This window comes from Schistocerca cancellata, chromosome 7, assembly GCF_023864275.1.
Source record: "Schistocerca cancellata isolate TAMUIC-IGC-003103 chromosome 7, iqSchCanc2.1, whole genome shotgun sequence".
In the NCBI taxonomy this organism is placed as follows: Eukaryota; Metazoa; Arthropoda; class Insecta; order Orthoptera; family Acrididae; genus Schistocerca; species Schistocerca cancellata.
Window position 1 is genome coordinate 324037111 of NC_064632.1, and position 17136 is coordinate 324054246.

At 40.1% G+C, this 17136-nt stretch overlaps 2 protein-coding genes across 3 annotated transcripts in view; one reads left to right on the top strand and one right to left on the bottom strand.

Annotated features, from left to right (window-relative positions):
* Nucleotides 1–10295, bottom strand: part of LOC126091897 (probable methyltransferase TARBP1) — a 112044-nt gene extending 101749 nt beyond the window's left edge. For both annotated transcript variants that reach the window (XM_049907196.1, XM_049907195.1), the window contains exon 1: nucleotides 7288–10295. In XM_049907196.1, the coding sequence (XP_049763153.1) occupies nucleotides 7288–10209 (2922 nt within the window). In that variant the 5' untranslated portion in view covers nucleotides 10210–10295. The remainder of the gene's footprint in view (nucleotides 1–7287) is intronic.
* Nucleotides 10296–10488: 193 nt separating this feature from the next.
* LOC126091899 (ubiquitin thioesterase otubain-like) overlaps nucleotides 10489–17136 on the top strand; it is a 71863-nt gene continuing 65215 nt past the window's right edge. The window contains exons 1-3 of the mRNA XM_049907198.1: nucleotides 10489–10670; nucleotides 10798–10850; nucleotides 10929–11143. Coding sequence (XP_049763155.1) covers nucleotides 10628–10670; nucleotides 10798–10850; nucleotides 10929–11143 — 311 coding nt within the window. The 5' untranslated portion in view covers nucleotides 10489–10627. The remainder of the gene's footprint in view (nucleotides 10671–10797; nucleotides 10851–10928; nucleotides 11144–17136) is intronic.

The window sequence follows — 17136 nt, forward strand, 5'->3', positions numbered from 1 at the left end:
CACATGGGCTGATTGTCAATGTATGATTGAGAGCGAGGCTAGCCAGGCCTGATTCTATAAGCCATCGGCTGCTTGTGCATCCGAGATTGAAGGCCTCTGCCGGTGCTAGTATATTGCAATTTCTGTGGTGTGCCGTACAGCTGCACACCCAGATTGTGAGTGTGTAATCTTACATGGTTCACTACATGCCTCCCCTTTTGGGGGCGGAGCGTCACTGATACCCCAGGCAAGAAAAGGATGCCTGGGATGTAAAGATGTTGTTCAAATCCAAGGAGGCCTCAGAGGCAAGGGAGGAGAGCAATTCCTGGTTGTGGTGACACTGGAATATGGGCGAAAGTGGCCAGCACGAAGAGCGCCCTGACACCCCAGAGGAGCAAGAGATGACAGGACTGTCAACGGGCAGCCCAAGCTGGGATCAATGTCCAGTGGCAGGCAGGAAGGTGGAGGTGGCTCCGCCGCAGGCTGAGGTCACCCAGGAGACATCAAATCGACAAGGGGCATGTCCAATGGCTGGAGGGGCAACAGAGCTGCTGTCGGAGCCTGTGATGCCATAGTCTCATACGGTGGCACTGACACAGGTGGACACTGAGGCTGGAACACCTGTGAATAGGCAGCACAAAGTGACTGCGGAACCAGCAAAGGTGGTGGTACGGCTGGAACAGGTGGGTGGGTGCCCACCCAGGCTCGGAGCTGATTTTGTCTGGAGAGTGTAAACATGGCGGCCATTCTGACATACAATGATTGCTGGTAACTAACAGGGGTTGCTAACCAAAACCATGTGCCCACTCTGCCCGGCAGGAAGTGTGGTACAGCATAACATGACGGTGGGCAAGAAGCCGGATGAAGGTCATGGAGCAGCGTCCACGGCTGGCACTCATGGGGAAGCTCTGTGGGACAACAGGGACCAATGAAAGCCATCCAGTAAGCCATCAGAATAGCATTAATGCCTCCTTGATGGGAAAATAATGCAGACAAGTTTTTCATCTGCGAACCATTTGCTCGGCCTCCTCATTAGACTGGGGTTGAAAGAGAGGAGAGCAAACATGGTGAATGCCTGATCGCATGCAGAAATCATCCAATGTGTAGTGTCTAGGAAGCCTGTATACTCAGTTCGTTAGATAAACAACCAAAACAAGTCATATTAATGAGTGTTATTGAAATAAGAAAATTATAATACTTTACTTTGGCAATTACACAGATGTGTTGCAAGCAAAGGGCGACATACGAAATAATCAATCTTCTTCAGCATAGACAATTCCAAGTCTGTGCTACATACAGAATACAAGCGAAGTGACTAGCACTGATGCCACTATCAAAGTGGCTAGTCTTGAAGCTGCTATTGAACTGGGCGGTCACCAGTCGGTCGCGGCGCTTATGTCGTCTTCACATAGGCGTTGCTGCCAATGTGTTGTCATCCCGGATGGAGGTCTGGTCAGCGTGTGATTGGCTGACTTCTTCTCACAGCCTTCCCCTTCCTATCATTCATGCCTGGCGCGCCGGCGCTTGACTTTATGCCGTAACATTCCTCGCCCCCTCCTCCAAAGCAACGGACCATAGTCGTATATGGTGCACAATAACAGGAGGGGAGGTAGGAGCATGGACGCTTTGATGGAGCGGAAGCTGTGGATGCAGAAGAAATGAGACTCCGGTCGTAACCCACCATCCAGCCTTCATTCTGGCGGAAATATCCCCCAGAAAATACCCAGAAGGGTACACGTCCGCCTCCTGAGGCCCATACCATGTTGTAGAAGGTGTCAGCCATTGCACCGTGGGCGGGTAAAGCTTCATCGGTAGGACAAGAGGAAGTGGAGGAGGCAAAGGCTCCGTCTCCATGGGGTCATCCGTGATGTCATGATGACACTCTCTGGCAGCCGCTGTGGCCATGCTGTCCTCGGGATCCATGAATGTGGAGGAAGACATGCAAAAGGATCACCGTGCACATGACAGTGGCAAATTTGATTGTGATGTCGGTGCTGCAATCCATCTGGGCCTAAAATGAGATAAATGTATGCGCCAAGTCGATGAAGGATCTCGCCTGCACCAACCGTCTGCTGCTGCCAAAAACCCTGTAACACACAATATCATGCGGCGCGAAGCGATACTTGCAGCCTTCCGTTGGCACCAGATGCTGAGGAGGGTAGAGCAGATGGAGCAGTGTCCAATAGCGGTGAATGTGAAGCAATTCCGCCGGCAAAAGTCCATCTTGTGGATGCGAACGACCAGAGGTGAGGAACAGTTGCAATGCTTGATCCCTGGTGTGTGCGGTGTGAAGTTTGGCCATTTGCTGCTTGAAGGTTCTGACAAAATGTTCCGTTTTGCCATTTGACTGTGGATGGAATGGTGCACTTGTAAGGCACTGTATGCCATTGCATTCACAGAATGTTTCAAATTTCATTTGATATGAACGGAGGACTGTTGTCCGACACTATGACATCAGGCAAGCAGAGAAATTTTGTGGCAGAGTGGACTGATTTTCCACACATGCGTAACACTGTGACGTCATCTGTTCTATTTGAGTGTCCATATCGTGTCAAGTACAGTGCCGAGGCGCTAACTGCTTCATACGAACAATCCCCCAGTGTCCTCGATGAAGTAACTGCAACACTTCTTTTTGCGAAGCTTTAGGGATCAACACATGTGACTGTCCACTGTCTTTCTGAACAAGGACCACTCTTTGCTGTGTAGTGTGGCTATGCCGACATGCAAAGTATTGGTGCACTACAGAGTTCTTTATGCTATGCAATGAGCGAGGGCAAGATGTGCGAATGTGGTGTAGCAAAATGTTCAAATCGGAATCAGCTGATACGGCCTGTGCAATTTTCCTATAACTCAGAGGAAAAGATTGAAGAAATTCAGAATCCTGAATATCGATGCGACAACAAGATGCAGCAGAAGTGTCAAAGTCTGTATGAGGGCCAATCGGAAGATGAAAGTGTGTTCAAACTACCATGTTGAGCTGTCAGATGATACACGATCTCATACTGGTATTAAGACAACAACAAACCCTATCTTTGCAATTTGTGGGCAGCTCGTACAGGGACCGGCTTCATCAGATGAACCAAGGACTGCAATGGCTTGTGATCCATTACTAAGCAAAATTTTCTGCCATACGAATAGTGGTGGAATTTGGTGACACCATACACAATAGCCAGTGCCTCTTTCTGTATTTGTGAATAGTTACACTGAGTTTTGGACAATAATTTTGATGCAAAAGCAATAGATCTGTATTTATCATCAATTCTCTGCAAAAGCACTGCACCAATTCTGCAAGAAGTAGTGTCAACTTGGAACACAACAGGTTTGTCAGATCAAAGTGAACCCAGCATCGATCACGAAGCATAGCTTCTCGGCACTCATCTGCCCAAACAAAGGGAATGTCCTTGTGACACAAGTGATGCAATGGAGCTACTATTTGTGCAGCGTCTGGTATGAACCGAATACAATGTTCATTTTCCCTAAGACTGACTGCAACTCTGTGACAATGCGAGGAACTGACAGGTCTTGTATGGCTAACAAATGTGACTGAAGAGGATGTGCACTTTGACTGTTTATGACGTGATCAAGATACTGCAATTTAGGTTTAACAAAGGGACCAAACTGCTGAGGTCATCAGCCCCTAGACTTACATACTACTTAAACTAACTGATGCTAACAACAACACACAAACACACACACACAAACACACACACACACGTGCCTGAGGAGGACTCAAACCTCCGTAAACCGCGCAGCCACTCTGTGCGACTACACTTTAGTCCTGCAACAGATAACACATGTAAAAAAACATGCAGATCTGCAATGTGTTCTTCAGATGCACGACATGCTATGACAATATCATCCAGATAGTTTGACCAGGTTGGTACTTGAGCAGTCAGCTGTTCCAAATACCATTGGAAAATAGTGGGTGCAGAAGCACTGCCAAAAGGCAAACACAAATATTTAAACAAGCCAAAATGAGTGATCACAAAACACACGGTTTGAGATTGTTCATCTAGTGGTATTTGAAGATAGGCGCCTCACAAATCAATTTTTCAAAAGTAGCGTCCAGCACCTAATCTGTCCATGTGATTCTCTGGGCATGGCAATGGATAAGTATCACTCACAGTTTGTGGGTTGACTGTAGACTTAAATTCAACACTGATGCGACTGCAACTGGAAGGTTTGGGGAACAAAACCAGTGGACTTGCCCACTGACTAGCTTGTACAGGTGCAATAGCTCCTCTATCTTGCAATTCTTTAAGTTCAGCAGCCACTTTGTCTCATAATGCAATAGGAATAGGTCTGGCCTGGCAAAATTTTGGCTGAGCCATATCTTTCATAATAATATGGGCAACAAAATTGCTAGCCTTGCTTAACCTTCAAAGAAGAGTTCAGGAAATTTTTGAGCAAGCTAGCTACACTGTCTTTGGCATTGAATGCAGTCACTGACAACACATTGTCCTGAATCAAATGATTCAAGGCCAAGTATGTTCTCACAATTGCGCGATTGTAGCACAGTGAACGTCACAGTTCTCGCATGCGAGCGATGCAAATGAACGAAAAGTGTATTGGACTGGCATGGCACTGAAGAAACTGTTTGCTTGTGAGTTTTGCTAATGCTTGGAGCAGGTGTGGAATACACAGTATTGATTACATGAGCCTTGCAACTAGATTTTTGTGAGTGGGCAGAATTCCTATGTTTGTTCCGTTGCAACCATACTGATTGTATGTGACCTTCCTTGGCACAAGCATACACTGTGCTTGTCTGGACGGATAGTCTTGGTGTTTGTGCCATGAATAGCACTGAGGGCATGACTTAATTCCATTCGCCTGTTTAGAGACTGTTTACATGGCTTGGTGCGCACATACTGTTGCTGCCTACTGGGCTGGTCATGAGCAAGGGATGATTCAACTGGACAAATTGGCGGCTGCTCAAATTCATTGGCTAATATGGCACTGGAATCATACTGATCTAGAATATGCACTACGTGCTGAAATGATGGATCTGACTGTTTTAAAATCTGTTCTCTAAGTTTGACATCAGTTAACACTGTACATGATGGTGTCACGCAGCACAACATCTGAATATAAAGCACCACAAGCGCATCTGAATTTGCATTATCTCGTCATACCCTACAAATATGTTACCCAATTGTGACAAGTTTGTTCTGACCTTTTCTTGCAACAAAAGAATTAGTACCTAGCTCCCACCACATTCACTTGTCAGTCATAATAATTAGTTAGAGAACCTAGAACATGATCATAGGAAAGTTCACTCAGAGTGGTGTTAGGGAACAATTTCTGATTGAGATGAAAAACTGCACTTCCTACAGTTGACAAAATGTAATGTAGCTTAACAGCACCTGATACTTAGTGAGCAATGATGTGCACTTCATACTGTTGCAACCACTCGAGCTATTACTCTTCATTTTTGTTAAACTGGCAAAAAGGCAGTATGGCACTCAGAGCTACAATTGTTGCCTGTTGTGCATTGTTCATTTGGTTTGCAAGTAAATGCTGTATAAGTATGTATAAGTGGCATTGTTGGCACACGCGCGCACATGCGTGTGTGTGTGTGTGTGTGTGGTGGCGTGCGCGCAAGTGCGTGCACATGCCTGCATAACATCTGAGGTCATCAGTACTCTGGACTTAGAACTCCTTAAACCTAACTAACCTAAGGACATCACGAACATCCATGCCCAAGGCAGGATTCAAACCCGTGACTGTAGCACCAGCGCGGTTCCAGACTGAAGCACCTAGAACCATTTGGCCTCAACAGCCGGCCGCCTAGGTGGTATTGCTGGAGGCTTTTGTTGGTAAGAAATTTTTATTTTGGTTTTATTCTATAATAATTGTGATGTTTTGTATATTTATGGTGGGTTGGTTGTGTTTTAATTGATGTAGTGAACATGAAGTATTTGGGTCTCCGAGTTGATGGAATTCTGGTTCGACTTTTCGAAGTTGTAGGTGTTGGTTGTTTTTATTTTTTTATTTTTTTATTTATTTATTATTATTTTTTTTTTCAATAGCTGCGGTTGAGCTATACATGCCAAGGGAAATGCCCGATTCCACTTTCTGGGGTTGTATTTTTTTGGTATTGGTAGCTATAGTTGAGATATACAGGTCAAGGGAAATGTCCGATTCTTGTGCTTTTGTTGGTGTAGCAGAATGCTGCAATTTAAATTATTTTGGTATATTATTTGTTTTGGGATGGTGAGGGTTTTTGTATTGTTGTATATTTATCTTTTCCCTGCCCTAAACCCCCAATTTTCCTCTAGTTGTCCTGTTACTTTAATTTTATTTTTGGTGTGAGACGTTATTGTGTCATTTTTATTTTTGTTCACATTTGTTGGCATGTGGATGTAGTAACATCATTGTCGCCATTCTGTATATGCTGAAAGTAGCCATTTCCACCATGTTAACGATGTTATGGGTCAAAGGAGATAGATGGAATCGTACACTTCTGCGATGCCGCCATCTACCTGTGCACAAGAACAAAGTTGACGGCTCAGTGGCACAACATTAACATAGCACCACACTTTCAATAACAGCTAGATAACCCAGGTTGTCCGGATCCTTCCCTCTACCAGCAGCTTCTCTGAACTAAGTACAACAGAGTGATTCTCGCATATGTCCTTCGCTCCGACAACCCTCCTGGCCTCAACCTCTGTTAACTGACTATTCCTACATACTCCACCCCACTGTTTCCCCTTCCTCTGACCTGTCAACCACCCCACCAACACAAACCATGTCTCTGCATCACCTGCAGTACACCAACTTGACAAAGGATGATTCTGAAAGCTGGCAAGTTTTCTTTCTGTTTTGTATGTGCCTGTATACAACTTGACGCTTCTGTTATTTGGTCAGTAGTCTCCTTTACTCCCACGTTATTTACAGTTTATCAGAATATTCTTACATATTCATAAAGTGATCTATCAAGTTTACTGCCTTCATGGGTACTAAACCCTGCATTGTCTGAATGTCTGGGTTGGCCATTGGGATCTACTCTGATTGGCTCCTTTAACGCTTATTATGAAGTAATTAAGGATGTCCCTGAACTCCAACCCCATCATTCCTTAGCATCAGCTTTCACAGCCATATCCTATGTGTACAGTCTAACTTGACACTCTACATGGAGGTTGCTGGAAGTAATCTTAAGAGATCCCTTTCACAGAGTTTAAAGGTAGACTGTACATGTTGTTAACATATATACATGTGTAAATATCTATATAATGTATTTACATGTCCCACACTATTGTGTTAAATGGTCAAATGACAAACAAAATTCTAAAATTTAATGGAACGTACCTGCAGTATATAAGGATGCATTCTTCTTTCCTGAAGAAATGATGGGTGGAATGTTAATTTCATAAAAACCTCTGTTGTGCCCCAGAAGTATTCTGTCCACCTCATTTCAAATATGTTCATCCAGCATATTGACAGAAATCGGCCAATGTCGCACAATATTTCTTTGTCATACCAGTCATGAAATATTATTCTCATAGTGTTCATCACAGGTATACACACTCCCCTGCCACCAGTTTCTATAGCATTTATAGCTGTTTCTAGCAATGATTTATCAACAAACTTAAATGGGCTGACATAAAGATTTGTTTGATGAGAAATTTCTGTACACAAACTCACTGTACTCCAAAGAGCAGAAGTGTATTCACATGCCAATTTGCCTCGAAGTCGTAGATTACTGACTTCAGTTATTTCATCAAATCTTTTATATATAGGAATGTCTAATTCACCACTATGCACTAGACTTTCAATGAACAAACACTGTTTATACATAATTTCATTTTTTGAATCATTGTGGGAACAAGACATATGATTTCTGAGACAACTGGATACCCACTCGATAACTTTCATAGCAAAAAACATGTTCAAACCTGATCCAATTTTAGCTTTACTTTCATAAATTTGTAGCACTGCATTATGTAGCAGATAAACGTGCTGCTCTATGAGTGGGAGAATATTCTGGTCTTCAGAGAAAGCTTTCAATGCAAGTAAATAATTATTTACTATTTGAATGTCCTGTAACCCTAACAAATTTGTGATTTTCTTACTAATGAGTAAAAATATATCATGAACAGTACCTTGAAATATTTCTGCAAGTGGTGTTCTCACACTGTCATTAGGATCAACTTTTATACTCACACATTCTTCCAACATAGTGGCTAAAAGACTTATACTGATAGCTTGCAAATCATCACCATTACTGTCAATGTTACAAAGCCTTTTCCATGTGTCTCTAAACACTTCTGCCACAATGTCTCCAGAGTTACCCTTAACTTCAGCTGACGTCAAACATTCACTCTCCAAAAGCAGAACTACCATCCTCCCAAATGCCTTAACAGAAATATCCGTTTGTTGTTCTTCACTCAAAGTCATATTGTCCACGAAAGTGAATGCAAATTTTATGACAAAATCTTGAGCATCAGCTTTTGTGATAAATGATTTTAGCCAATTCACAATTTCATTCCATATGAAAGTACCTCGTTTCAGTGATAATTTTGAACTGAAACTATTTAGAAAATGACAAACACTTTTCACTGTGATAAGCTTCCGGTCTGCAAATTTAATAGCACACTCAAGCAATGAACACTCAATAGCTGCCCGAATGTATACATTCTGATTTACAATAGCACTTCTGGCTAATTTTCCACACAACAGCAAATGAGTGTCACTCCATACTGGTGTTATAGGTGATGATGCTAGTGCCTTTGTTATATAAAACATAGGTACTGGACCCCAAGATCTTTTGGTCAATTCTTCTATAAACTTACCAAAATATAAACGACAGTTGTTAATATGCAATTGACATATTGCATGAAACAGTGTCACCAAGCTTTCTGCTGTATCAGACAGTTTTAGTGTGCTATCTCTAGTGGCATACAAAGCAGTGTTATTTATTGCATCCATGAAATTAACAAATAACATATTGGTGCAAATATCACCCAAAGCAGTGAAGTACACCAAGTTTAGATTAATGAAATGGGTTACACCCCACATCACAACTGTGTTGTTGTCATGCTTCAGTAATCTCTGAAATACGCACAGAGTCCACGACTTATGCCACTCCGACGTACCTGTGGACAATCTCTGAATCATGGGTAGCACTGGTTTTATTAAGTGAACTTGTTTTTCTTCCAAGGTTTCCAATATCAAGAACAAGTCATGCCACAGTTTCAAAAAATCTGACCTCATCTGACAACTTCTCCACACAAGTGATTCTGGAAGATTCTCACTATTGCAGTTATCTCTTTGAAAAGTTATATCTACTGCTCTTTTAGTTAAATAGAGAGCTTGTTTCCTCACCGATAAGTCAGAATGCATTAAACCTATCTGGCAAAGTTTCCAAAAATCACTGTATTGAGTGAGTGAGTAGGAATCAGTAGACTCTGAACATGGCAAATACATATTGGACAGTGAACACAGTATCAGAAATGGGACAGATAAATGAGAATCAACAGATGCTACTGAACAGTATCTTATGGACAATTGTGTCCACACCTGCTTAAGAAGGTCGACACTGTTAACAAATTTCAGGAGTTTTGGAACTATGCAATTCAGTGTGTGCACTACTACAGCGTAACTAGAGTTCGTAAGAAGTCTTACAACTAACATGTGGATACTGAAATGACTCAAAAATTTGTCTCTCATCTTTTCCCTATTCGGCAAACAATTTTGCTTTAAAATATACAAGATTTGAATAATGGCCTCTAAAAGGTACAAGGCTGTCAAAAAATTTCCTGGCATAGAAATATCACCAAAATCGGATTCACTAGCAGAAAAAGAGAGTTTATTTTCACAAAACAACAACATTTCGTATACATGGGCAATTATTTTGTCATCTGGTAGCAAAACAAGGCAATATGACAACACGTCAATCACAACTGGTTTTAATTCAAAGTTTTCTTCTTCAGTCTCGAGTATAGTTTTGCATTTTGTAATGATGCTCTGGAAAACTTCAATGTCGTCATTCGAAAAATGAATATGTTCTTCGCGTTTTGGTTCTGTAAGAGCGATTTTGAGGACTGTAGCTAACAATCCCAGGTGTTTCTTGCAGCTGTCACTAGGCTTAAAAACATTTTGCGAACACAAATATGATCTCGAATAGCGAAGAAAATCAGTAAAAACGCTTTTTGCTGTTTCAGGACACAGCTTTTCAATTAACAGTATCAAATTAGTTGAACAACAATCCCTGAATCCAGTATCTGCCATTGTTGTCTAGATATCAATCCACAACAAAACGCAGCACACACTACATACCCAAATGTTTTTGACAACTTCACCACGTGCTCAACACATGGTGTATACGAACCAAAGATCTTAGATTGCATGACATATTCTTAATTTGTGTGGAAATTATTTACTCTGTTCTCTACCCACCGTTTTGCAATTTTTAAAGACATATTAACTCCAGATGCAATTAATTTTTGCCACAATAAATACAAGAACTTCCATTTCTTATTTAACATGATACCAAATCTGCGCTCTTTGTGCTTAAAACTCTATGTCGAAAACGAAAATGTGTGTCGCTGGAAGATTCTATGGGGGGTGATGCGAATTATTGAATGCTGATGATTTATTGAAGCGTACTATGCCTGAGTAATTGTTTCACTATTTTAATTAGTGTACGATGGAGGACGGTAATGATTTGCATAATAAAAAATTCGATCCAAGTAAGTTGTTAGTCGGTTGTCAAAAGACTCTCGCGTATTGTGTATTGTCAAACAGTTTGAAGACCAGTTGCCTTATTACTATAAACATACTGATAAATAGCGGATTTTCTGTATTCCCACTGTGCAGGTGCCAACCAAGATGAGCTGATTTTGCAGCAACAAAGAAGAATAGAAAAAGAAGTAACTCATCAAATTATACTCTGCATGTTAAGATGATGTGACTTGGTAGTTTCATTCAGAAGAAAATGTTCTGTTTAGATTTCAGAGACAACGCCTCTTGTTGGTGATATCCAAAGTATTTCTTCGTTGGAAAGCGAATATTCGGCCGACGACATATATAGGCAAAAAGTACTGGATTTAGCTAAAAAATATAAGAGTATTCGCCGAACGCGACCTGACGGAAATTGCTTTTTTCGTGCCTTTAGTTACGCCTATCTTGAACGTCTACTCGGGAACCGCGAGGAATATGAAAGGTGATATAAAATTTCAAACATCACTATTATAGTTTTATTTGACCGGAACAGTGAGTAACTTAAGAGAAATATTTTCACTCCATATATTAGTTAGTCATTAGCAATGGATTATACGTAACTTGCATTGCATTTACCGCAGGGTGATTACACTGGTCTTTTGTTTATGTAAAAGAAGTATTTGCAGTCATTTTGTCCAGCTGTTAACACACTGTGGCATCATTTAACAGATACAGGTAAATTAATGTTAAACTTTTGTAGTTGGAGTTTTTCACAGTTGCTATATGTCATACCCATTTTTCCATTGGTATGTTAATTGTGATAACTGTTTTTACATGGGAAGAGACATGTCATCCTTCCATGAGGTGGTATAAAATTGTTCATTTGACCTGTATGTCTCCGCCCCCCCTTCTCTCTCTCTCTCTCTCTCTCTCTCTCTCTCTCTCTCTCTCTCTCTCTCTCTGTCTGTAATCTGATGACTTGTGCATATTATGTACATATGCCAATCATGAAATATACCTTAGGACTCATTGTGTAATCTGTACAGAGTTTTTGGATTTAATAAATGTAATGGGACACCCTTCTACTTGGATGATGATATGAACACTTCCTGCCTTCTTGAAAAGAATTAACTTAAATAAGTTATCTGTATAAAACATCTGGTAAATGGTGAAACTTGGTGCCTTCTTTGTGTCATGATAAGTGTTGCTCACTTCTGATTATCAGGTTCTTTATTATATTCACTGTGACTGTCTGATTATTTTCTGTTTTAAAAATGTGGAAAGGGCACAAACCAGTCTTCTGGAACTGAGTGTAATTTTGATAAAAGTGCTCAGTAAGTAGCTAATTAACTAGATCATGGTCATTTTTAATCTTGTCACATCAACTGAGTAGGCATTGCCAAATAATTTCTGGGGGGGGGGGGGGGGGGGGAAACCACTCAGTGCTAAACCTACAATTATCATCAACAGTGTGATTGTATGGGTTATCAGACAAAGTTTGACTGCATTGATGATTTTTTGGTAGGGACGATTCAGTGTTTCATCTCGTGTTGGAGAGTCATCAACATATGTAAGAGGAACTTACGGTGTGCCTCAGGGAAGTTTTGTTGGGACCTATGCTGTCGTGGCCCCCACATTCAGTTATGTGCCCTGGAGCCCAGGATCAGAGACAGGATACCCTTATTTTACAGTCGCATGCTACATAAATATTACATGGTTATTTCTTTCCCACACTCTTTTGAGAACTTGTGAACCAGAAGACACAGTGGATAATAATCGTAACATTTTTGCAAGTCCAAACTAAACTTTATTTAGAAAATAATTTTACTTAAAAATGACCTCCGTAACTATATTTAATGCACTAAAATTAAAAAACTAAAATTAGAGTCTATGTCAGTCATAGATGCTGGCTACAAAATAAGACCCCTTGGTACAGACTTCTGAACTGTTCAGCTACGTTGTAACGTGGACAACTCGTAATCAGTTTATTTTTTTTATTTTTTTTATTTTATTTAAAAAGTTCCCCGGTTTACTAAAGTATCTTTCAGCTATAAATACTGTTACTGTAACTGTTCAAACAAGTAATTGCAGAGCACTGGTCCAAAAAAATGTCACCTCATCATAATTCAGTTCAGCAGTATTGACACAAACTCTGTTGAAAGTGCGTACTCCACAGGGAGAATAAGTGGCAGACTTTCTTTTCCAACTATTCTTGACTGAACACCACTAGTAACTTTGCGTCTTGGAGCCATTGTCATAGCTCTGAGCACCGCAGTCCGCCAAGTGGAACTCCCAAGAGTTTCTAATGTGGACAGAGCTATTGACATAGCTCTTAGCACGACAGTCCACGAGTGGAACTCCCAAGAGTTTTTAATGCGGACAGTATTTCATCAGTTATGGCATTAGCTGTTTTACAGCTAATAGTCATAAACTCAATACTCTTTCACAAGCTTTGAATGACCTTATGTTCCTCTCCCGTATATTTTGAAATGCATACCACAGAAGAGTACATTCACCTCATTTTGGGAAATGTAATTCCATAAACGACAGACACTATCTTTGATGTAAAATGACTTTCAATAGTTTCTAACCACATAGAGAAATAAATTCATTATGCAACTACCATGATAGTGGACTTGACCCATTGTACTCTTGTTCATCAGTCAGTTTTCTTGTACTTTGGCTGGAGGTTTCACAATTTACTTCATTGTATTTTCCAATATTCCCAAAAAACTTCCATCGTCAAAATCACCAATCTGTGTATTTTCCCCTTGGGAAACTAAACTAAACTACTACTCCTTAGGAATAAAGTTTTGTCCAGAATTCTTTGTAGTACAGCTTTCTACCTTGTTGCTTCGCAGTTAATCATTTGTTGGAGGTTGCTATCGACACCATGTCCTTTCAGTGATTTTTTTCCGAAGAGTTTTCCATTCTAAGTAGTGTTTTCTATGCTTGGAACTGTTCTCATGCATTGGTAGCAACTGGGTCATTCCACCTGAAGTGGACCAGATTGAGAGGTGGTCCCCACTTGACTATTTCTGAATGCAATGAAATTTCTTGTGTTGGTTCAACAGTGTCTTGAATAGATATGTGCAAAGCTTTAGCTTGATATCTCCTTTGGTTCCTTTTCTTCAGCCTCTCGTAGATAGGGGTCCCAAGTTCGCATCACCTGTAAACATACCAAGTGCTAACATTGGATAACTTTTGTTAAAGATACTTTTAACTTAGAAGCCCCTGCTTTTGTATACTTTAACAACTTTTTATGGTGAATTAGAGTACATTACTGATTAAATTTTTAAATGCATCTGCTGACATCTCTACTAGGCGTACTTCAAAATTGACAGAAAAGACATTCTGTGACTTGGAGACCTCATCTTTAACCAGCCGTAAATCATAATTTTATGCACGGATTTGGCCAAGAATTGTACATTTTGGGTAGCTTTGGGGGCCCATACCTCAACTGTGCGTTCTTTAACCTTTTTTATCTTGCTGTATCTAGAGATAATAGTCTTTATGCTTCAGAAGCTATGTAGTTTAATGTTTGATCCATGCCTGTTTGTGGCTGGAAAACATTACTTAAAAAGTTATTACTTTTCATACACAGTTACATGCTTGAAAGTGCCATTAGTCTGTAAATGGAAAGTAAAAGTAATGAAAACTGCTTTTGTGCCCATAAAAGTGTAATTGTTGTTGTGTACAAATAAAATTCAAGCAATAAGCAGCAATAAAACAAAATACAGAAAGTTTTACTTTAAACGCGCTGTATGGCTAGAATAAGTCTTCTGCGCTTCATACTGAATAAACTGCTAATACTGTCTTGTTAACATTCTAAGTAAATATATTGCTTTCCTGATGTTGATGGTGCTTTTATCATTTTAAATATGTGATGCTCTAGAATCCAGCAAGTATCTTTTGTAGATGTTTAGGGGAAGGAATGAATGAGACCATGGGGAGGCATAAAGCTGACCAATGTTGTAATTTCTTCATCTGCTTTAAATACTTTGTGATTGCTGCAGTGTCATTGGAAACATTGCTTAGTCTGATCTTATATAAACCAGTGGGCTCTAACTGGTGGTTTTTCTCTTGTGCCAGCTGTTGTGTGGCCTTTGCAAACCTTCCATCCTGATCAAACTGAATTTGTTAAATTTCTGTCTGTGTAACATAAAAGAATGATACTTGAAACATTGTCATCGCAGAACTTAAGCAGATCAAGATGCATCAATATTTGCTTATTTAAAGACCTCTTCAAACTAGCATGAGCTACCAGTCTTTCAGCTGTTATTCTAGTTATAGTACGGGCTGCAAATTCGTCACTAAAGTAGTAAATGTGTCTGATTTTCTCCTATTGTTATTCCCAAATATTTAATCAACCTCATTATAAACATATGAACTGTAGTGATATCGTAACAAGGCAGTAGCTAATAATCCTGTTGTAGTGAACCATAAAGGAGTGTGATGTATCTTGGCTCTTCTCCCAATGAAATCCTCTGACATTATCTTGAATGACAAATGAATAGATCTCAGAAAAATCTGTCAAAATGATCACTTTACCACCAGCAAGATTGCCCTTTAAACTAACCATACCAAACGCATAAATAACCTTGCCGATTTTGTGCCAATGTGGGACAAAACCACAAGAAGAAGAAGAAGAAGAAGAAGAAGAAGAAGTCGAATGATCCCTGTTGTTGGTAAAGCAGATGACAGACTTTGGTTTCTTACATATCATTCCTGTGATCCATCCTAGAATATTGCCTAAGTATGTGGCAACCGCATCAGATAGGACTAGCAGGAGATTGAAAGTACAAAGAAGGGCAGCCTAAATGGTCACAAGTTTGTTTGACCTATATGCAGAGATCCTGGAGAAACTGAACCGGAATGAACTTGATAACAGACACAGACTATCCGGAGAAAGCCTATTTAAAAAAAAATCTTGAATAAAGTACCTGCTTTAAATGACTTGGAATGTACTACAGTCTTCTTATTTATTGCGCCCATAAGAATTGAGATGACAAGATTAGACTAATTACAGCACATACAGAGGCGTTTAAACATCCATTCTTCCTACACTCTGTAAGTGAATGGAATGGGGAGAAGCAGGTACAATGGGAAGATGCTATGCCATGCACATCAGTTGTTTGCAGAGTAAGGATATCAATGGAAACACGTTTGTCTTTAGGAGGATAACTCACTGTATCAAAATAGTTGTAATAATCTTAATATGTTTGGGAAATGCACAGCTGTGTCAAAAATATACCTTAGATATTGTGCGAAGTTGACAATGGAACTTCGTAGGAATATGTTTAATGATACACACACAGTATCCCGGTAGGAATGGTCAGTATTCAGGTATATCACAGGAATGATCATTCAAAGCAAAAAAAGTCCAGTAAACATAGGTTCTAAAATGCATACCTTAACAGCTATGAGCACTTATTCATCTTTACTATTGTGCAACACATCTCTTCTATGGAAAATGTGTTCATAACTCTTAAGGTATGCGTTTCAGAGCCCGTGTTCACTAGTCTTTTTTGTTTCAAACGATAATTCTTGTAATATCCCTGAAATATTGACCATTCTTCCTGTATCGGTATTGGTAAACAATATACATTTCTTTCATCTACAGCTACATGGATACTCTGCAAATCACATTCAAGTGCCTGGCAGAGGGTTCATCGAACCACCTTCAAAATTCTCTATTATTCCACTCTCGTATAGCACGTGGAAAGAATGAACACCTATATCTTCCCGTACGAGCTCTGATTTACCTTATTTTATCGTGGTGATCGTTCCTTCCTAAGTAGGTCGGTGTCAATAGAATATTTTCGCATTCGGAGGAGAAAGTTGATGATTGGAATTTCGTGAGAAGAATCCGTCGCAACGAAAAACGCCTTTCTTTTAATGATTTCCAGCCCAAATCCTGTGTCATTTCTGTGACACTCTCTCTCATATTTTGCAATAATACAAAACGTGCTGCCTTTCTTTGAACTTTCTGATGTACTCCGTCAGTCCTATCTGGTAAGGATCCCACACCGCGCAGCAGTATTCTAAAAGAGGACGGAAAAGTGTAGTGTAAGCAGTCTCCTTAATAGGTCTGTTACATTTTCTAAGTGTCCTGCCAATAAAACACAGTCTTTGGTTAGCCTTCCCTACAACATTTTCTGTGTGTTCCTTCCAGTTCAAGTTGTTCGTAATTCGATTAATTTGCTGTATTGCATAAACACACGGCACTGAGGACTCAAAGCAGCAATCCAGTTAATTATTGACTAGATAGGTACTGAAATGAAAAATAATGTAAGCTGAAATTGAGATTTAGTTCTTCAGACATAATATATGTAAGGAAAAACATTGTTAAATCGTTGCCTCTTTTTATCATCTTACAGGCATGAAATGTGGAGTTAAAAAAATTACAGGACTGTGTATGTATACAGAACCAATTTTTAATGGAATAAGTTCCTGTTGTGACTCGCCAATCTTTCAAAGTGCTGCTGCACAGTT